The sequence below is a fragment of the Falco peregrinus genome, chromosome 8 (genome assembly GCF_023634155.1).
Source record: "Falco peregrinus isolate bFalPer1 chromosome 8, bFalPer1.pri, whole genome shotgun sequence".
Classification (NCBI taxonomy): Eukaryota; Metazoa; Chordata; class Aves; order Falconiformes; family Falconidae; genus Falco; species Falco peregrinus.
The window spans coordinates 17,105,646-17,128,591 of NC_073728.1; the positions used below are offsets into that span (position 1 = coordinate 17,105,646).

Sequence of the window (22,946 nt, forward strand, 5' to 3'; positions counted from 1 at the left end):
GAGAGGGTGTTTCAGCCTGGGTGATGGGACAGGGAGGGAGGATATTCTCCGTTTCTGTTTAGGCATCTAACTATAGGTGGCTGAAACAGATGCTCCTGTATAGACAACAGGAAGAAAAAGGTCCCTCTGAGCCTCATTAACATTTTGAATTCACTACTGGGGCATGGCCATTAAAGTCCTTCCCTGTGCTCTCCCATTGCTCTGGGAGCCCATGCTAGGCAACTCATGAGGCACCTAAAAGCCTGACTGGGAAGCAGTCCCTCAAGCCTTCCACCTTGCAGGTTGTTTTCGGTATCGCCATGTGTTTAGTATTTCCTGTTGGTGACACAGAAGCAGATCTTGGCTCAACGTGTGATTTTTATTTATGATGTTACAAAATTGCCAGAGTCTTCTCCAACCATTGTCTCACATGTCTAAAACAGGATTAGGGATTCCACTTGAGGTCCAGCAGCCTAAGTTACAGATGATGTTATTACCTTATGCTCATACTCTTTGTTAAAGTGACAGAAAATAATCTCTTGGTATTACACATCAATGACTGTGAAAAAGCTGTATTTCAAACCAGTGGTGTAGAAAAGAAAGGTCAAGTCACCAGCTGAAAGTATTCTCAGACTTTCATAATCCTTCTGTATATTCTAACAGTTCAATGCTCAGAGAGAATTAAACCCAAGAGGTTTTCTTTATATACTTACCTCCAAACCCATCGTTATCTATGTCTCCTAGACTGGCTATGGACTCTCCAAACCTGGCTGCATATGAGTCACTCCCACTGAGCTCTATGTTCAGTTCTACCATCTTTGCCTCCTGAAGGAAAAGAGAGTCAACAGCTCATTAACAGAGCATCTTCCAGGTGACTTGGAATATTAGTCAAAATATTAGAACTACTTTAGATGCCAATATGTAATCCTGCTGAACAACTTGGTGCAGAAGAGAGCATTATCAAAGATATTTAACAGTATTTAGTGTAAGAATAATAAAGAGTAAGAAAGTGGTTCTTTAGAGAACAGCAATGTGTTCCCATAGCAGACACCTGCAAACAGCAGCAAACTTGTATCAGAATACGGGGGCTTATGGCTCTGAGAAAACCCTATTTGCTAAAAAAGTAGTAACAGTAGATGCTTCAGAGCTATTGTTTGGGCCTTAGTTAGTTGCAGGTATCCTGGAGTGATATAGTTATCTGCAAGGAAAACATGTTAAGGGAATGTTAATTGCAAGCTTATATAGGAGAATAAAAATACATTGGTGCAAAGAGGAAGGAAGGGAAATAAGATACAAAAATAAAATTTACAAAGCCAGATAAATTCAATTGCATACAAAAAATAGTGATTGCACTTTCACTTCTGATCCTTAAAAAGAATAAAAGGAAATTCTAATGCATGAACTGTCCTGTTACTTTATTTGCCAAACTGAGGACTACTAGTCTCTTTCCTGACTGCTACCACTAACTGCACACAAATTCTTCACTCCTCGTTTGTTTCCAAAGTGCTAAGTAAGTTGCTGTTCACATGCCAGCTCAGTGGTGAGCATGATAATGGAAGAGCCTGCAAAGAGTCTGTAGCGCCAAGCTGTCACCACCTGAAGTTACAATGAAACAAAATCAGTCTGTCCTCAGTTCTAACACTAGTGTAAGTAATGATGCCATTACAGTTTACACAGTTAGCCTTTGCAGGTATGCTGCACAGTGCTGCTGGGACTGTCATCATGGTTCTACAGTTGATACTGTATGATAAGAGAGAGGAAATCTCTTCTTAGCTTGTTATACTACAATGACTGTGTTATCATGCATTTTTAAGAGAAAATACTTACAGAACCTGAATTGATATACACGTAAACTCTTCCTTCTTCTCTGATGGTACTTTGCATTGGAGCACCAACTAGCAAGTCTGAGAGGCCATCTGAATTCAGGTCTACAGCACAAACTGCAGCTCCAAAGTAAGAGCCAAGCTGTGTGCAAACAAGAAATCACATTAGTTTAACTTTGACGAAGACATGCTGGAAGTTCTAAGGTGCAGAAAAGTAGTATGAAAGATTTACCTTTTTACCCCTCATTTCAAACAGAATATTTAGTTGTTTATCAATGCTAAAGATGTATGCCTAAAATGAAAAGAAAATGTAAGTGGAGTTCAGTAAACTGTAATCTGAAATACTTCCCTATGCTTTCTCTAGAGCATGTGCTAAAGAATCAGCAAAGCAACACACAATATCACAAGATACAGCTATTTACTATTTCCTATCTGTTCCCTTCTTTAACGCCACAGTTCACAGCAACGTTATGTAGACTATCTTCCCTCATTCCTTTAACTTTTCTCCCCAGGAGAAATCATATCTATCCAATACTTGTCTTTAAAACGTTAATCTAAATAGGAAAAACATGGGTGGGTATGCAGGGGTATATTCTTCAAACCAAGAGTATAGACAATCTCTTACTTTACCAGTCTGCTCCTGTTGGGGAGCCCCTCCAATTACTTCTGTACTGGCTGGTGTCAGAAAATGTCCAGCTCCAACAGAGTATCCTGTAAATTAAAAACGCACTAATCAATACTGAAAATGCTATATAAAGAAAAAAAAAAGGGAGCATGACGTACAAAAGCTGTCAACACCACAAATTATTGTCTGACATTCAGACCTCATGCAAGTTAGCAATGAAAACAGAAAATAAAGATTTTGAAATACAAGCAAAACATCGACACAAACAGTAAGACACAGCAAGCAGAAAAATGTGTCAGAAACACTCATTTCTTCCCAGGATCTCAATTACCTTCCATACTCTAAAAGACAATAAAATAAATTGCAAACACCTTCTGCAAATGCATATAATGCACTTGCTCAGTGAGTCCATATTGTAATACAAATAAACCCAATCAAAGCTCCATACAGTGCAACGTGGAAACACCCAATTCAACTGTTACCCTGACTATTGTAACTGGGCTGCAAAGAAATAATGAAATGTAGCGCTACTTATATGCATGTGCACATATACATACACACGCACATATGAAAATGCCAGAAATAAACTGGAGCAAAAGCTTGATTATGTAATAAGAAACCATTGCATCAGCTTTTTAAAATGAATCTACGTAACAAAGTATTGCTGTATGTGGAGACACCTCTAAACAAATAGGACCATATTTTGGTGACAGACATCCAGCCAGAGAATTGCAAACTGAAGAGTAACACCTTAATCTATAGCTACACAAGTCATGCTTGCTTCTTCCAGAATACATTATAGCTAAGTTGAAACAGCGAAGACAGTTAACATATTCCGTTACTCTTGCATTTACTGAATCAATGTTGATTTTCACAGCATGCAGGAAAAAAGGAAAAATCATCTTGGATCAGATGAAAATGAGCCTTAAATCTTTCATCTGTGAAGATAAGTGTCTAGAATTCAAGTTCTCATTAAGCCAGCTTTTTCTTTTCATATTTTAAGCCAGAAGAGGTGAACAAGGCAATTTATCATTTAAAGGTCAACACCTAGTTTTTACTTACTCAACAAAAAATTAAGCTTAAGTGGATGAAACTTAATTTACCTCCTCTGACCTTTATCTTCTATTTATTTTGGTTTTGCTGAAGTGTAAACATCAGTAATTCTAATGACCTTTTTTGATTTTTAACAACAACAAAAAACCAAAAAGCCAAACACACACACACACACAAAAGTACAGTAATCAGATAGCCCTCATTTTTATTGTGGTATAAAAATACTACAGGTGGGTGTGGCCCTGGGAAATCACATAATTGACATTGTAAATTTAAACGCATAGTCAAATGAAATTTTATTTCCAACCCCAGACTTCTCTCCTCTTTGCCATTACTAAAGTTATTCAGTTTTCTGAAACGTAATTTGCAGTTCTCGGATTCCTAAAAGAAACTGTCAATTACTTTGTGATTTCTTTAAGGCAGTTTGTTCAGTGCCTATGACTACTCTTTCACCAAGCTCAGCTGATTTGAAAGACTGACATTTATCTAATTTTTTTAAAGAAGTCGGTTATTACTCTCTAAGACACTCTGAAGTAGTCAAGGAAATACTACCAAAAGTTATGTATTACCAGCTTCTCTTTCCATCTTTTTTCTTTTAATTGTCTGGTACTTAAAACAGCTTTGTTTCTTCCAACTTACAGAAAATGTTACAATACTTTTGCACACTATTCCTGCAATCTCTAATTTTTAATTCACTCTTTGACAGTTTAATGAAAATATGTAAATAAAGAAACCAACTATCCCTGCAAGAAGGACAATGTAAGTAGATAATTATGCCTAGTCATGTGCTTGAATTATAGTCAGGTCACAATATAGTTCCACCACATGGAAAAGATACTTTTGTTCATTATTTAAGGGAGAAGCAAACTCAGATTTAACATAAAATAAAATAAAAGTCTCTGGTAACAGAATTAACTCTAAATAGATTTTGGCCTTAAACAATGCCAAGGATGGGATAGAACAGCAGAAGCTGAGGGAGGGGAAAGAAGGTACCTTTACATCCTTTCAACCACATTATGTATTATTATGAGGGAACAAAGCAGAGGTTTAAGTAGCATGGAACAACACAAAATTTCAGGTTCATCACAGCTGCTACTATAGACACACACAGGTGAGCTAATGGTTCCTTTCTATACTTGACTGTAGAAAGGGCAAGTTTAGAGTAGTCTGCTGAGCTACCATTATGGCTGTTGCAGTTGCACCAGGTCACTGGAGAAGTATTTGCAAAGCAAACTCCAGCTGATCTCAGGTCCTAGGTGGCCAAGTAAACTAGAAGAGACCACACATGCATGCAATGGCCTTCCCTGCACCCTCCCCAGCAAAGTCCTTATGCAAGCTTTTACCTGTTTGCCTGTATCTGGCTTTTGGCTATTAACGAATTGACTCATTCATTACAGAAATTCTCACTCTTATACTTGTAGGAGCAGAAATCCGGAATAAGCTATTTTTTTCCCCAGACAGGTGCAATATTTTTTCTGCTGATTGTTACTGAGAAGCTGGAACAAGCATTCTCTGAAGTTTTTCGTTTGTCCTATAAAAGGACAAATAACCATAGTGATCTGGGTATCTGACCACCTTTTACCAGCCAGTGTCTCTTTTGCTTGAGTTTCCCACAGAGCCCAACTGCAGCCTTTGCAAGGCTCAGTACTGAATTCTGAAGTGTTAGCCACTTTGTATTTCGTAACAGTTATTTCATAATGTATACCTGCTTCCTACTGTCAAAAGAAGTGAAATAATAAACAGGAAATGTTTATCCACGTGAACCAGATCTATGAAAGGGAAAATGCAAAAACCAATGGTCACAGGCAAAAATATTCTTGCTCAGGAGTTCAAGAAGGACAAATAAGCTTTTCTTAGTGTGTAGTGAGAAAACTAAAGCTGCTGACAGCTCTTGGCATAAACACCTGCAAGTTCTAGCACTAAATTCAGCTATTTGGATATTGGTACTTGAGTAGGAGCCTCATGGCTGTTTTTGCAGACATTTGTAGATAAGATTTGCCTTCCCATGTATCCTGACAAAGATATAGTCGGAACAGAAAAAAACCAAAACCAACAAAGACTCAAACCTATAAAAAAACACAATTGGAGGTAGGTCTGTCTCCTAAGGTCATAGGACACTTCCCCTTATTGACAATGTAACTGAGACTTGTTTTCACTGTAACAGAAATACAAAGTTTGTTACACGTGAAACCATTATGTCTTTTGCTATGAAAGCCCTTGGCAGCATTTCAGACTTAACAGTGAAGTGTAAACCATTGCTAACCAGAAGCATCTCTCTACTTTTTAAATCAAAAAATGATAGAAACTCAGTGGAGAGATGAGAAGCTTCCATGTATAAAGAACAGACAGGAAACAAAACGACTTAAATTCTGATGTTAACAAAATCAGAACACATCTTGAGAACCGTTGCTTCTGTGATTAATAAAGCAAGCACTGATAAACACTTTGAGATCAGCTATTTAGCTAATTATTTGGCTTATAATTTTGTAGAGTATTAAATACTTTTAAGTACCTAGATAACTGCCAAATTTCACTTGGTTATTTGAATCTGTATAAGCATGGATTGTATTTGCAGTTGTATTGTATACAAAAACAGAACCAGTCCAATAAAATGATCCAGGGGCTCCCATTATAATTAAGTCCTAAAAGAAAAACAAAAGAAAGCCATGTTATTCATATTTAAATTTTCATGAAAATAAGCAAAACAAGCCAAACACTTTTCTTTAGAACCCCTGTGAATTCAATGAAATTCTACTGGAGATGCATCTGGCTCAGTACTGGAGGATTACCACTAGACCACATTTTTCAGCCTTTCTAAAAAAATGTTTATTAAAAACTTTCAGCTGTGAACAACTTAAGAGAGCAACAAACAGGATACTGTCTTCTCAAAAGAGTTTTTTAGAAATCATAACCTTAGGGTGAAATGGAGATTAAATAATACAGAACATTACTCTGAAAGCAAGAAGATAAGCGTTTTTAGTGTTAAAGTTACATTAAACACTACTTTAAAGAGACTAATAAAACTACATACTCTATTAAATTCATGCTCTTTTTCCAGATGAAAAGTAACTTCGGATTAAACAAGGTGTAAAAGTATTCATGTCTTATCAAGATTCAATTAAAAAGAAATGAGAAAAGTCTGTTTTTATCCTCCCACAATAAAAGACAGCGTTAATGTTTGCATTTACATATACACTTTTATGTATATATATATGTATAAGTAAGTATAAATTTGGTATCTTTAATACACACCTCAATGTAAAAACTTGACATTCCAGCCTGGCATGACCCATGGTTTTCTCCAAACTTTCGCACATGATCTGGGGATGGGCAAGAAATATTAAAAAGAATAAGCAGCACACAGTTTCAGAACTTTTTACCAGGTCTTAAACAGAAGTTGAGACAAGTTAAAAAAAACCCAAACCAAAACAATGTTGGTTTTCAGTTCTGCAATACAATTAAAATCACTGGATTCCACTATATAGCCTTTAGCTTCAATACAATATTGTAAAGAACTCAGAGCACTATGGATCACTTGATCACAGCTGCCTTTAAAATCTTATGACTTTAAAGACTCTACTTTTATTTTTAAATTGTTCTGTGAATGAAATAGCACAAATAGTTTGAGCAGCACAGCTAGATAAGCTTCTCTCCCGCTCTGTATAATTCAGGTGTAATCTGACTGACAGGCTTACGTATCCTGATAGGAGTTGCCCTGATGCTCCACTAGTGCTTGTGCTATGGCTACTTTAGACACCCTTAGCAGCTGTTGTTACATCCAACTCTCCCAGTTCTGTTTTCCTGCTGTTCTTTGCTAACTGCCTCCCAACAGGGTTCCCTTCATCTCATCCATACAGTTGTTGACTTAAAAAGTCACCAAAGATAAATGCATGATTTCATCAATGCTCGTAAACATCTCCCAAAGCCAGCAGCAGGACGTTTGATGGCGTGACTTTATCAGTCTGCACAGAAAGGCCTGATCGTCAGCTCATCCCTGCTTTGGCAAGGGGCAGGGTCATGAGATTGTTCCCCTGGATGGGATGTAGGTATGAAAGGAAGGTAGGGATAGACTTGTTTATAACTTCAGGTCTTGACCCTTACTCTGCTCCTAAAGTCCTCTGAGGAAGGAACACTGAAGGTCTCACGCCACAGCAGTGGCCTTGGCAGGAGGCAAGTGAGAAACAGGGACACACACCCCGTGTCAAGGAACTACAGCAGCTTTGGATCAAAGGCTAAGGAGCAGGCAGCAACAGTCATTTACAGGCATTAGTGCTGCTCTGCTGGGAAGCACTCTCCTGAGCAGAGCAAGCAAATGACAGAGTAAAGGAAGGACAGATGTCCTCTACCGGCCTTTTTTTGAGGAGCACACATCCTCCGGTGATCCAGTCCAAGGAGCAAGTACCTTGACGCCCTATTTAAACTATTCCTTTTACCTGTTGAAAGCAGCTTTTCTATGAAGTGATTAACATCTTGCTAACAAATTCACATCATAAGTTAGACTCGTATCATCAGCACTCAATCTTCAAACCTTTGGCTGCAGAAAGCCTGCTCTTCACAAACTGCACCATGCAATTCTGTACATTACCATTTCTATAGAGGGCCCAAGCCTTCTGCTTACCTATATAGCATGGGCATATTCTTCTGCTCAGTTCAGTTCGAAAATCAGAAGAGATGGCGAAACAAATACCATATGGGAGTTTGTGTTCATTTTTTATGTAAAAGATATTTTTCCATCTATGTCCACAAGCCTACCAATAAAAAAACAAGATGTTTGACACAGAAGCATAAGAAAAGTGAAGGCCGTCTGATGCACAGACATGCAGCTCCAGCGGTTAATACATACAACGACAGATCCATTTTCTTTTGGCTGCCTTGATAAGCTGACACCCAGCCACTGATTATCACGCTCTTCCAAACAAGTCTTCCCACAGCGCTCTCCACTGGGGTTGCCTAGAACACAAAGACCACCACTCTGAACAGGGGGACAAGCCGAAGGGCCATGTGGGGGGTAACAGAAGCACCCAAGAACTCTATAGGGAGACTACAGTAACTCAGGTTTGGTTGATCTGACCTCTATCTCTGTCTTACAGAGGCCATGTAGACTTTTTACTTTCTTCCCAAACAAAGGTATGATTGCACGTAGCCAAAGGGAGCATTCCGGTTCTGAACATGATAGGTTGGCAGTGAGGACTGGCTTCTCTGTCATTATCGAAATTAAGACCAAAAGTAACATTAAGCTCATTGTGGTGAAGGGCTGGCTTTGCAAGTGTTCTTCAGCCTGAAAGTTCATAAGAAACACAAGTAATACCGTGAGGCTACCTAACTCTAGCCTGATGCAAGCATCTCTCCAGCTAAGTATCTACTGGTAGCAGACCTCAAAATGATCTCTACTGTAAATGTCTATCAAATAAAGGGTGTATAACTGCAATCCCTAGTGGGGATGTCAGATCATTGTGTATGCATGCCCTTGCACTGTTGCAATTATTTAGCAGTACCTCTTTGTTTTTGTCCTTAAGGAGAGTTAGTTTTTAAAACCTAGTGAAATTTCATCTAACCCCACCAAAAGGCTACAGTATTGCCAAGTTAGCAAATACCTGCTTCCTTCTAGAAAGCAGTAGCAATACCCATGGTGAGGAGAAGCTACAAATTTAAAAGTATTCCAAGTTATATAAAGCAAGCTTTTAATCTGTAAGATGTTCATATGAATAAACATTAAGAAAATTACTGAACCAGTATTTTCTATGCACCAGCATGACACAGTTTATGAAAAAGCTTCTTACAAAATAAGGAAATGCATCACATCGTTTGAACAATCACTTTTGCATAATTCCTAAGACTTCCCCAGATTCAATGCAGTGACTGGTGAACCCGAAACTTTTGATGTTTAAGGGGTTGGAGTCACCCAGAAGATGGTGCCAGCACAGACCCAGGGCACCAGTGCTGACCCAGACATTGTCTGAGAGGGAAAATAAATAAACCCCCCACCCTGGCAAAACTGTACTCGCATCAGAGCTAAGATTTATTACTGTCCTATGCATTACAGAGTTTAAATAAATACACTTCTAATTTAGCAGACTTCTTCAATTTCTTTTACAGCACAAACAACTGCACAATATTGACTAAATATGAAACAGAATAAAGGATACATCTAGTCTACTCAGTAGCCAGGAGAAAGATGAATGAATGTGGGCTTTGCTACATATATTCTCACAATCAACACTGACTTAAATGATTTTATAGCTAGAATGTCATGGGCTTTTTGAGAGAAAATGCCAGATTAATGGAATCAAGACAATTCTTTATCACACGGTAAGATAACATCAGGGGTGGCATTTGTAGGAATAAAACCCAACAACCATCCCTACTTCAGAGCTTGTTCCCTGCTGTTTTGTGACAGGCCTATAAATTGACATTTATCTGAATAAACTGCTGGAGCCTTCATTTCTTCTTCTTCCCATACTATCTCTCCACTTCTTCCAAACATCACGCTTTCTCCCTGCTCTGATGGACAGACCAGAGTAGTGCAGTGTGGAATCAGTCACCATACTGCAGAGAGGATGCCACACCCTGCAAACCACAGGTGTACTCTACCTGTTTCCAAAACACCCTTCACAGGGTCAAGAGACATCTGACCCTCCTTCATCTATTTACTACTTCCTCCCCCATGTGCCTTTCCCTAAGACATCAAGGAAATAGTATGCAGAATTTAAGTAAATAGGAACCAGCCTTAGCACTCATAATAACATGATATTCAATTGTCTTTGAGCCAAGAGTTTTATTTTACTGTAATTTAACAATTCCTGTAGGTCACCTGAGGAACAGTAATTAAAACCATGCAAGCTTTTACCCCAAGACAAGCACAAAGTAAAATGTGCTACTTGAAAAAAACAGAAAAAAAAGTTGATTGTTCTGCAGGTTGTCAGTTACAGAGATTTAAGTGATAAGCTTCTGAATTCTCCTACTTGGCTAATGTCAGTGATGTGAACTTCCATGTACTGAATATATATCATTTTCAGACACATGTTTGGAATTCATTTTTAGACTTATGTCACACAGAACTCCTCACTTCCCGAGGGAGACATTTCCATGGTTTGCATGAATTACAGAGCATGTTAATCTGATTGAAATCTCCTCAGAAACAAAGTTCCATTACACTCCCACTTGTAAGAATTAATCCTCCTTTGAATCACAAAAGGCTCTTTTGGTAACTCCATTCTAGCAATGCCTTCCTTACGACAATAACTTACCTTGGGTTTGCTTTATAGGGTTTGTGGTTTTGCAGGAAATGGAAGAAGTGGAAAAGACCGGTGTCATAAATTTAGATCTCAAGAGGTTTTCTGAAACTTTCTGTCAGTAAGTCAAATAAGACCAAACAAAGATGACATGAGACATACAAGTAAGTTTCGCTCATCTCAGTGCTTCATTCCTGTGCCTATTTCAGAGGTCCATAACAAGAAAAAGCACCATCATTCCTTCATGCTCCTTCAATTGTACTCCCCTTTTCCTCGGCTCCAGCATACCTTCTTGATTCAGATTCACATTGGCCCTCTGCTGACCTGCTGTCTTACATCTCCTTACTTTCTCTGCCTGGCAAGTATTCATTGAAAACGATAGGCCTTTGTGGGTAAGAGAAGCAAGGGCCTGACATCCCAGACGCCATGATGAGCCCCTGCTCAGTGTATGACATTGTGAAAGCTTTACTGAATGAGAAGAGAAAATGCTATAATCTGCACAAGCAATAGAGCAACACTGCGTAAACTCAAGAGGACACAGCAGCTTGGTTGCCTCAGGGAAAAGGAGCAGGCACTGTCATAAAGTCACCGAGAGATAAGTAATTGCCCAGCCTGTGTACATTACACAGCTGGAAGATACACTTCTGCTATAATCCCCGCTGCACACATCCACAAAAACAGCACAATCGCATACAAATAAGGTCACAACTTATAAAGCCACTTCTAGCTTTGGCCTCAAGGACTCCGATACAGATGTTTGCAATGTCATCTGAGAAACCAGTTTTATATAACTTGCTCCAGTGCTTTCCATGTCCAACAGCCTCCCATGATCCTATTCATCCCCCTAGAACTCCTCTGGTCCTATTGCTAATTGATTCAAACTATGAAGTCAACTGCAAAGATGACAAGCCTTCTGATACCCTGCTCCTAGATGTCAGGGCCTCATCAGACTCTTTTTTTCATTCATCCAAGGCAATCTTTTCTCTTTTCACAGATTTCACAGGTCTTACCCCTCTTATGTCCTTCAAACCAATACTACCCAAAACATTTTAGTTAAATGCCAGCTGTTTCCATAACTCTTTAACAGACCTAGGTCCAGAAGGTCCTGTCTCCTTTGGAATACTATGGCTATTTCAAAGGAGATCACTGGCAGGGTATGAGCAATGCGAGTGAGATCAAAAAGCCAATCTACCAAAGGCAAAACTTACTGAAATAAAAAGTTGAACAAATACAGCTCAGCCTTCTGGGGAAAGCCATTAACTGTTCACTTTTCCATTGTAATGATTCAGCTGGGGGAGCTAGAGGGCAATTTGTTCAGAGGTTAATTGTAGCAGGGACTTAAAGAGTGGAAGGCTGGAACTGCAGGCAGAGCTTTCTGGCCTTATGAAACAATATGTACTGAATTTACTGTGTACATTTGTACTTAAAACTTCCCGCTCCTGGACTATACGGTAACTTTTATAAATTGTTTCCTGTATTTTTAGCTAGTAAATCACTCTGTTTCAAATCTGAGAGCAATTTTGTTGAAGAATTTCTATAATGTTTTGCAAGTCCAAAACGTAACAGGTCAAAACATCTAAAGAACTTTGTGCAAGTTCTGCAACAATTTATGACTACCCCAGACTGACATGGGCAAGGGTTTGAAATTCAAAAGATTAGAAGACAGACACCTAGTGCTCCAAATAATAAACCTGAAGCACTGTATTTTGTATTTGTGCCTAGAGCCTGATTACAAGTCTCTGCATCTAATGTAAGTAATCGTTTAAAAATACCCCAAAGACAAAAAAAAATAAATAATCAGCAGTCTAGAATACTTGACACCATTGACAGAAGTACTAGAACTAGAAAAGAAACTCTCAAAACATGACTCCTCTATTTAGCAACCGGAGAGAGACTTAAAAAGCGCCAGTGAGGTGCTGGGAAGACAAAGATTTCCTAGTGTATCTCATGTCTCCTCTCAGCTTTTAAACCAGACCCAGGCCTCTGCAACACCTTGAACAACATTAAAATTCTCTAAAGAATGCTGGATGAGTTATTTCCAGATGCTGGGATGACTGCAGCACAGGACTATTCCCAGCAACTCTTTCTCTACCGAGGGAGCAGATAGGAACGTGTGACATAAAAAATACAACAGCAGTTTTGTGTGATCAGAGTCTTCCTAATTGTGCATGAATCCTTCATTAATTAGTCATGGCAGTTTCAAGGCCACTTTAGTGAAAAATAGCAACAGAGTGTTTTAGCATATTTATGTCTCTAAGTAATTCACATCCACTTATTAGAGGCCCAACATTTGGATAAACCCATTGCTATTGCCTCTTGTCACTTCTACATTTCTATGACTCATAATTAGAAACTTGTTACCTCAAAGATTCTTTTACTGAAAGAAATGTGAATTCAAGTATTTAAGAGGAAGACAGAAATAGTTATTTCTCAATTTGCCTTTCCCAGCAACGTAACATATCCACGCACATTTTTCAAAGGAAATTACGCTATTCTACGAGATCAGAACCCAAACTGGTCACTGGCAATAATCCAAGCAGAACGAGGAGGCCACTGACCAAAAGACACAGCGTAGATAAAAACATTACGTCCAAAAGTTGCTGACAGCCTGAATGAGTTAGACAAGAGATAATTAAGTTCAGCTTTGCAATTGCAAGTTCCCTTGTGTATTTCTGTGAGGCTCGGCAGGATGGCAGAGGCTTAACAAACCTCAGATACCATCCTACTTCATTTACATCCCATGCACCACAGCTGCCTTTGGCTTCTTCATTGACCTCACTGACCTGTTTAACAATAGAGCACTTCTTTCCAGTACCTATTGAACTTCAGGAACACTGTAGAAGTACCTTAGTGATGTAAAGATGTCATTTAGCACTAAGGGAAACAAACATTTTGCAAAAATCTCTAGCTGTATCACTATTTTTAAAAGTGCGGAACAAGACAGTAAGCACCACTGAGTAAACAGCGGCCTCTAAACCCGGGAACAGAAGCTGGGTTAAATTAAGCCTTTGGAACCACATAAACATTTTCATTCATCTGTTGCATCATTTAATTTATAATCCCCTAAGCTACTGAGGAAAAGCCCATCAAGTTAACTGTGTTAGAGCTTTTGTTTCTCCACTGCGTAACTGAATAAATTGCGAAGTACTGCAAATGCACGTAGCTTTCAAAGAACCTGAAACTTTCTACCCTTCCCCTCCTTCCCTTCGCCCACACAGTGAAGGACTATTTTTACCTCGAACGCAGGAGCAGGGGTTTATTGCCTCTTAGCATACGCTATTGCACCACTTTAGCTGACTTACTTGACTTCTGCAAGCCTCCTCTTACAGACAAGCAGATGGAGAAAAAAGCTCTTTGTTATGTATTGTTTTTCAATAGGTCTAATATTGGAATGAAATTACTCAGAAAAAGGAAAAAAAAAACCCTATGTGGGCTGGAATAAGTTTAAGTGCCATTATTTCCATGAGCAACTACTTGTCTTTGCCTTGTGTGGGTACATGTAAAGATACCCCTTTATTTTTTGTAGCTTATAAAAAATAACTCTTATTTCTATCTGTAGGAAAAAAATGGATAGAACCTGCCAGTTCTATGTGTTATGCATAGATGTGTAGAGAAATAATTGTTTTAGCATTTTTGTCACAGAAGGCTGCGCTCTGCCCTGAAAGCCCATCAGTCCATGGCGTGCTATTGCTTTGTTTCAAGTATTTTGAAAACCCTTTCCCGCGCTTCTTATCCTTACTGGGCGGCAAGCTCACAGTGGTAACGGATCGGATGGTCTCAGTCACAGAAGGATAGAAAGTTCGGGAAGCTTCCTGTGCATAGCATAGGGATAGAATGAACAGCACTGTGCAAGGAGGTCAAGCAGAGAGTCCAAAGCAATTTATGCACAATGACAGTGACCTGCTGCAACGTGTTCTCCTTTCTGCCAAGTATCAAATGGTTGGAAATGGGATAAGTGCATCCAGCTACATCTCCCACGCATGGGGACTGGGGAGGCAGAGAGGAGTTAGGTTAAATGCAGGAGCTGGAAAAAATGATTCAGTCAAAGATAGCTTTGTTCCCTGAAACTCAATTTTTCAACAAATGTGGAAGCAGGGTGACCCCATGCACAAGAGGACTGGTTCGGAGTTACTTTCGGGTGGCTTCTACAAAGAAGGCTTTGCAGGAAAGACTATTTAGGCACGTACCTCCAACCCACCCACACCCCCCCATCCCTGAGCTAATTGCATCTGCCCTCTGCTCTGAATGCCCAACTAACTAGCTTTCTGCTGAGAAGCACGACACAGGCCGCAGCTCTCCCGAGGCTTCTTAACTCGGTGCTGAAAAGGTGCGAAAGCAAACTGCGGGAGCGGCTGCCGGCACGCACAACTTCTCTAAATTAGGTTTTCGGGCATTTGGTTTCTGCCTACCGAAAAAAAAAAAGGTGCCGCCGTTGCTGCTCTGCGGCAACAGCGCTGATCTCGCCCTTCAGTGAGAGATGGACGCCAGTGTAACAAGGAAAAGCCCAGGAGCAGCCGCCCCCAGCCCGTCTGCTTGAAGGCGGCGGCAGAGGCGGCGCGGGGCGCGCGGCCCTCCCCGCACCGTCCGTCCCGTCCTGTCCCGCCGCCCCCCGACCCCTCCGCGGCCCAGCGCCGGGGGTGCCCGCCCGCGCCCCGCCGCCGACTCACCCAGCTGGAGCTGCTCGCACCGCCCGCGGGGGTTCCTCCCGATCCGGCACCGGAAAATGGCCCCGGGGCTGACCACCGAGCTGTTGGCGGGCCAGCTGGCCCGGGGCGCGCCCGCCACGAGCCTGCGGGGCAGAGACGGCAGCGTGAGGGGCCGCGGCCGTCGGCGCCGGGAGAAGGCGCGGAAGGGGAAACGTGTCCCCCCGGGGGCGGCCCGGCCGCGGACTCACCAGCTCTCCTCGCCGTGGCGGTGCAGAAGAACCGAGTACCCGAAGAGGGTCCCGTTGCCCCCCCGGAAGAGCAGCGGGTGCTGAGTGTCCAGGTTGTAGGGCCGCGCCGTCGGCAGGCACTGCCACAGCAGGAGCCACGGGGCGGCCCAGCCCGCAGCCCCCCTCGCTCTCCCGCAGCTCCGCATGGCTCCGGCCGGCCACAGGCAGACGGGCGCCCGGCGCCGGCTTCCTGCCTCGCTCCGCTACCCGGCTCCGCGCCGCGCCCTTGCCCCAGCCCTGCCCTGCCCCGGGACGGCGCACCCCGCGCCCTGCGCTGCCTTCTGCTACCGGCGGGCCGGGCCGGGCGGCCTCCCCGCAGCCCGGGTGGGGGTGTCCCCTCCGGATGGGGGAGTCGCACGCCCGCGCCGCCTCCTCCCGCGCAGCAGCAGCCCCTCTCCCTTCCCCGGCGCAGGGGGTCGGGTTTCTCCCCGCCCAGTCCGCGCCCACGGGGCTGCTGCAGAAGGGGGCACGGCCCGCGGGACCCCGTATCCCCGGGCAGGGTACGGCTTTGCGGGATGCAGCCATCCCACCGCCCGCGGGGACGGCGAGGGAGCCGGCCCCCCTCACCTCACCTCGGCGCGGTACACCTGCCCGGAGGCGTGGCGGGCGCTTTGGCGGCGGCGGGGGCAGGAGAGCCAGCAGGCTTTCCCTAAAACTGCCCGCCGGCCTTCCCACCGCACCGGGCCCGGTTCGCTCGGTTCCCGGCTCCCCTGAGCAGCGGCCGGGCAGCTCCCGCCAAGCGCGGACCCGTCTCCTGGGAGGGAAACTGTGTGGCGAGACTTGCGTTCTCCTTTCAGATGTGGGAAAAAACCCCCAATAACCCCTGTGCTGTAAGCCTTCCTGCCGTCGTTGCACTGAGGGGTCTTCCTCACCCCCCCGGTGGGGGAGTATTTGCGCCCTGAAAGCAGCGCCCTGGCAGCAGAAGACAGTCCTGAGCCCAGCCTACCCACGCTGTGCAAAACTGCTCACTGCTGGGGACCTTCCTTCTGCATGGGGGGAAATCAGAACAACCCCACATCACCTTTTACTCATTTAAGAGTAACTTTTTCATGTTCCTTTTGAGTTCTTCAGATGCTGACAAAGTTATGTTCTCCAGACAGCATAGGAGCAAAGCAAAACCTGAGCATCGTGCAAGGGATCTGGTATTTAGCAGGCCTCGAAAGTCTCCCTTTATCTTCGTGAGGAGCTTTACTGTGTGTGTTTTCAGAAGTCAGTCACCGACTCTTGATTTAGCTTGTACTTAATTGCATGCATACTAAAATAAAGGCTCTTAATTCTACCTGCAGACCTTGCCTGCTAAAGTCCCTTGAATACCAGGGCTTCCCTGCTGCTATGATAATCCATGAATACAGATAACCTATGTATAACGGTATTTTGAGCCAGAGGAACAAGAACATAGGCACTTCTTCATAATGAAAAGTTTAGTTACAAACATTAGTTTGGACTAAAGATCTGGAAGACAAATCCAGTATCATTTCAACTATCAAATATTATACATATTAGAAATAACTGTGAGATTAGATAGAGTACTATCCCCTAATGGAAACTGAGAATATGGCATTTTAATCTTCTTGAAATAAAACCCCCTTTCATTTCCATTCAGTTGTTTTTACACTTCTGGAAGTGTAAACACTAAAAATAAATAAATAAATAATAATAAAAAAATAAACCCCAGAGGTTTAACGCTTCTGGAAAAGGCTGAGCAACTACAAGTACAGGATACTGAGGCAATGCAGGAGCGACACATCTTGCCATCCTAACTGCACGCAGATGTGTAGGCCCTGGAATAAGATCAGCACATTGCAAGATCTGACAGTTTGTCAGTTAGCAGCGTATCTTTTTTTGAGCCCTCATCTCTAGAACCAGAGGGCTTCCCTGGAGCACACTGATGTGGAGCAGTGACTGTTTCGTGTAAAGGAGTTAAACAGCTCCTCAGCTGCGATTCATCTTGCTTCCAACTACTGACATCAAAGGAGTTACAAACAATCAACAGCAGCTGTGAATCTGCATTTCTACCAGTCAGGAAGTTTTCACCATCATTCTGAAAGCAGCAAAACAAGCATGATTCAAAACTGAAATGCTAAGTGGTGGTTTAGTTGGTGGGAAACCATAACGCTGTTTCACCGCCACCCTGACCACTTAGCCAGTTTTGGGGGACTTTCAGACTTTTCTCCAAAAGATCATTACAATTCCTGGGTTCATTTCTTATTCACAAAAATGGACACAAAGCTCTATCCCTTCAATGATGGAGAAGGGAACAGTATCCCAGACTCCTTTTCCCTTGCAATTTTATGTTCTAAACAACCCTGTTCTTTCTGCTCTCTCTCAAGACCAGTCTTAAGCATATAATTTTGCAAATAGCTGATGCAGGAACCATGTGATGGCCACTGAGAAATCTCTTGGCAGCTGTATTTCTAAGCATTTGTGAGAACCCCACCCTCACCCTTGATTAGATGACTTGTTCCTCATACTTGGTGGTGTACTTATCAATGAGTGTCACATAGGCAAGGGGTAAATGTGGGCAAGCTGCTTATGGTATGCAGAGACAAATTACAGTCTCTTGAGGCGAGTATTGGTGGGAGAGTCTGGGGAAGGACAATACTGCTGAAAGTTACAAGGACTTTGTAGAATCTCTGCTCTAGTGGCTCCTGGACTGCTAACAAGGGCATTGAGCTGGTGGCAGGGATCCTAGCTGACAGGAAAAGACAGATTGTAAAGCTGCGGGATTCAATTATTGGCACATAAATAGCTGCTTATGTGATGCAGATGTGGACTGTATTGTAACTCACCTGTCAGGACGAAACGTGTCAATTGTCTCCTAGACTGTGCTAGAGTAGATGTGATTGTGATTCACCAGACATCAATGAAATCAGCAGACTACAAATCTATTGGAGTGTGAGAAATCCATATTTTGAGAAATATTTGAAGGTTTTAGTACTGATCAGGTGCAGGACCAAGCACAGAGCAAAATTAATGCAAAACCGACAACATGCTATAATAGAGAGAACCTGAGTTTTATTAGGGATCAGGAGAACTTGCAGAAAAGGTGGAACCAACATTGGAAGCCAAGTACCTGTATCTACAAAGAAATTATAACTTTATATATATAAAAATTTATCCTGATGTAATAAAAAGAAATCCTTCCCAAAACATCTTGCCACTCTGCAATCCGGACAGCGCATCTCCCACAGTCCTCTGTGAGTAAAATAACACTAGAAGCAAAATATCACAGTGACTTACTTCTCTGCTTGACATTGGTTCACCATCTAAGGCAATTTCAGAGGACCTATTGGGATGGTTTGTTAAGTGAGAAAGTATCTTAGTCCACAGTTTGGCAAGCGTTTTTTATAGCAGATGCATGCACTTCATCTGACTGTCCTCATCTCTTGCTGCTCATTCTTGAATCATACTGCTGCCTCTGTCACACTGATACTGTTCTGTGTCTGAGCAGTGAACCAGATCATAGAAGTGATCTGGGTTAAAAATAACCCAGAAAATTCCCCAAACCAAGACCACATTTGCAGTGCATTTGCATGGCTGGCTAGTTGTATTGGTTGTATTAGCAGGGTGGTTTAAGCTGCTGCTGCAGCTTTAGGAGCTTTCTCAGGTAACAGCTGTAACTTTCTAGAAGGGGCAAGTGTCTGCAAAATTAAAGCCTACACATCTACCTTAAAATGGAAGAAGAAATCAATTTCCTCAGCATTGATCTCCTGCTGGAGTTCAGGGATCTTGGTCCAAATACTCATCTGCCCGGGTTCTGAGGGGTCTAGCTTAAAAAGAGCTATATTAAACGGGATTTACTGGTGCCATAAATGTCAACATACAACATCATTTGAATAAGGTGACCATACAGTTCTATATAGGATCATATATGGTCCTTCAAGATTTAATATTTCAAATGCAATTATGAGGTAGTAACTCCTGCTGAGATTTTCATGTGTTAGTTTTTGCATTTGGAAGGTTTATGAAAGGAAGTTGCTGTGAAAGAAACCCAACAACTTGCATTCCCCATATCTGTTCAATTTGGGAAAAGCAATGGTGTGGGTCTTCAGCGACTCTATGTAATACATCCCGTGCTGGTGAGAAGGAAGGGAAGAAAATCACTGGAAAGAAAACATTCATTCTGAACGTCTGTCTTTAGCTTTGTTCTGTGTAACCTGTACTACTCCCTTTTTGATTCCTTAACTTGGAAGGCATTTGTATTAAATTAAGTCCTGTGTGTGGGCTGATGTTGGGTAACTGATCACAAGTGCTTTCACGGTGTTTCAGATACAAGGGAAAGCACATGATTTCTAAAAATCTTCATGCATATTCCTGCTTTCAGCTGTGTCTGTCCTTGGTCTCCTTTGTGTCATGTAAGCCTACCACTACTTATGGAACAGTGTCTCCAAATCTACTCTCAATTAGAAATACAGACCATCAGGGTTTTATTTCCTGTTCCTAATTAGAAAGAGTCGAAAGTTTCATTTTGAAATTGTCTACGTACTTAAATGTTGGTATTTCAAATTGAAATTTTCTAAACTTTTGTAATTCACTGATATATGGAAAATCTAGGATTTTGTTCAGACCAGAACTATGTCTTGGTTTTCTGAAAGTTCCCCCCGCCCTGCCTCCCAACAATGGCACAGTGCCAAAAAGTCTATTAATCATACACTCTCATCTGAGAAATTATAGAAGGCAAATATACTATTACATTTACCCCTAAGATTCTCTTCAATAAACTTCATCTTCCCTCTGCTGTAAGATATATGTGAGCTTGCACGAAGAGGATATATTGTCCACTGACAAGTATAATTAAGCACAGATGTCTGAGGCACCAGAAAGCAGCTTATATTAGTAAGGGTCTTAATTTTTATCATTTTGCTTATGTTCTCCTTAGAGATATGAATTTCATTTAGAATCAGTTAAAGAGAAAGGAGCTTTTCATTTAATTGACAAATAATGTCTTCATGCTCACGTGATGCCTTTTTAGCAAACACTTTAAAGAAGTTTTTTCTTCCCTTGAACACTTGTGTTGGTGAAGACAGGCTTTCCAAAAGAGCTTTCCAATATTTAAGCTTATAATGGTGTCATACAGACCATGACTATAGGAAGCAAACAATAGTTCATTATAGTTAACAAAAGCTTAACTAATGACTGCATTCTGATTTATAGACAGGTAGACTGGAAATTAATCATTATATGTCTATATGTAATTAATGCAATGTGTATCCTTTTTCTTTCTTAGAACTTTGTCTAAGATTTTTGAGTTGCAAGATCATATCCAACCATAAATTAGTTTTGAGTGGAGCTGGGCAGAAACTTCTTTTCCCATTCCAAAGGTATTGCTGAGCTTTTGAAACTTTCCCATCTCAAATTCAAACAAAGAGCGTTTTCATGTGCCATCTCTGTGTCTTCCATTGCAAAAGTCTGGATCAGCACAGTTGTAGTATGTTTCATTATTTTCACTTTTTAAAACAAATATTTTACTTTTAATACAGTTATTTTGACATGAAAAGCAAGTACGTGTGTTCAGAGAATTTCAACATAAAGAATTATTTAGTTTTAGTTTTTTTCAAATGAATTATTTCTTTAAATTGACCCTTTCCTGCAATTAATTTTCATTTCAACACATTTATCTCTTCACAGAAAAAATCATTACCATCTCTTGATATTGCAAGCTTTTACTTTTTTCATATTCCTATTCTTCCATAGGTTCCACATGTCTGCTAAAGAGATTGGGTGTGATGAGAATGGAACAGAATCTGTAAGAACTTTGCCTAGATTCATTTCTTAGCTGCAAAGCAACTTTAAGTTAAAAATTGGTCTGTTGCTTCTGCTAGGGAAGATAAACCAGAGGACGAGCTAAAAGCACAAGCTTTGATTATTTGCTCAAGGTAGACCCAAATATGTATTAGTTTTGCTGACAAGAAACATCAGTTCTGTATTCAGGTATGAATTTATACAGCACTTATCATCACTAGACCGAAATCACTTGGACATACGATAGTTTCCATTTTTATCAGCCTTTGAGTATGTGCATATGTCAGTACAATGAGACTATCATGTTACACAAGACTGCTTTAATAGTTGTTCTTTTCCAAAGCTGTGCATTCAAGGGTGCTTGAATGATTGAATATTGTGAGGGGAGTGGGGCTGTTCTTTGCTCTTACTCTTTAATTATTTTTTTTTAATAATTTGTGACAAAATATATGCATGGTGAAAGTTGGACAATTAATAGTTATAGAATCTGTGGGTCAAATGATGCTGAGGCTGAAAGCCGTTGGCTCCATAGGAAAAGTGAGTGCTATGAAAACAGACTCCAAATTATGAAGGTTTTGGTTGTGTGCAGAGCATGTTCTTTCAGCAGTGACAATGGCTGTTTCAGATAGGAAACAAATTCATAAGACCTCCTTATTTAAAAAAAAACCAACAAACCAAAACCAAACCAACCAAAAAACCCAAACCAAACCAATCCAGTTGTTGGAAGAGAACTGTTGAAAGGAAACATCTGGAGGAAATGCCAGTCCAATTTCAATCTTGTCTTCAGGATACTATAACTTACATTTTCCAGGATGTGATACTGTGCTTCATCAGACAACATCACAATGAGATCATACATCTGAATATGGACTCCAGGCCACCTTTATGAAGGATGTGAATCATTATGTCTGATTCTACTTCCTGAGAGAGTATATTAGAAATATTTCTTATCCATTGGTCATTTCTTTGATGCTAGCATGGAATCCTAGATATGCACAAAAATGATTACTTCACAAGCTCCAAATCTGTGTGAGGATGGAAGCAGGCATCTCTAAGCAGGAGTCAACCCTGAGATGTCAATGGAGTGGCAAAGAAAAGCCACAGCTAAATCCAGGATAAAATTATTACAAAAAAGAATTATGGTAGAAGGCACTGAAAATTCAGTGACTTTGTATAGCCATATCCAATGTGAAACTTCCAGATTTTTTCAGAGGAGACAAGAAAAAGGGATTGTTGTAGCTTTTTACGTATGTTATGTACGTAAATTAATTTTGTTCTAGCAGACCTTCCATGGATGCTCTTAATATGATTACAAAAACCATTAATTCTCCATAATGTGTCTTCATGGAATTATTACTCTCTTTAAAAATTAGAGGAAAAAATGTATGGAAAGTTATCAGAGCTCTAGTTGTTAAAATGTTAACTTAAAATGTCCTTAGTATTGCCATTACCTTCATAAGTAGTTGTTCGCTAGCTCTGTATCTATGCTTCCATAGTAATCAGATCCAATAAAAGTTTAGACCCTCACATTTTAAATGTAAAGAATTTTTGTTGGCTTG

General features: G+C 41.1%; 1 protein-coding gene across 1 annotated transcript in view; it reads right to left on the minus strand.

Moving 5' to 3' along the window:
* ITGA4 (integrin subunit alpha 4) overlaps nucleotides 1-16,539 on the minus strand; it is a 40,147-nt gene extending 23,608 nt beyond the window's left edge. Inside the window, exons 1-10 of the mRNA XM_055811534.1 lie at nucleotides 15,607-16,539; nucleotides 15,380-15,501; nucleotides 8,324-8,430; nucleotides 8,099-8,228; nucleotides 6,733-6,800; nucleotides 5,993-6,122; nucleotides 2,428-2,513; nucleotides 2,035-2,094; nucleotides 1,807-1,944; nucleotides 693-804 (exon numbers count right to left, since the gene is read on the minus strand). Of these exons, the coding sequence (XP_055667509.1) occupies nucleotides 693-804; nucleotides 1,807-1,944; nucleotides 2,035-2,094; nucleotides 2,428-2,513; nucleotides 5,993-6,122; nucleotides 6,733-6,800; nucleotides 8,099-8,228; nucleotides 8,324-8,430; nucleotides 15,380-15,501; nucleotides 15,607-15,791 (1,138 nt within the window). The 5' untranslated portion in view covers nucleotides 15,792-16,539. The remainder of the gene's footprint in view (nucleotides 1-692; nucleotides 805-1,806; nucleotides 1,945-2,034; nucleotides 2,095-2,427; nucleotides 2,514-5,992; nucleotides 6,123-6,732; nucleotides 6,801-8,098; nucleotides 8,229-8,323; nucleotides 8,431-15,379; nucleotides 15,502-15,606) is intronic.
* Nucleotides 16,540-22,946: the final 6,407 nt, after the last annotated feature.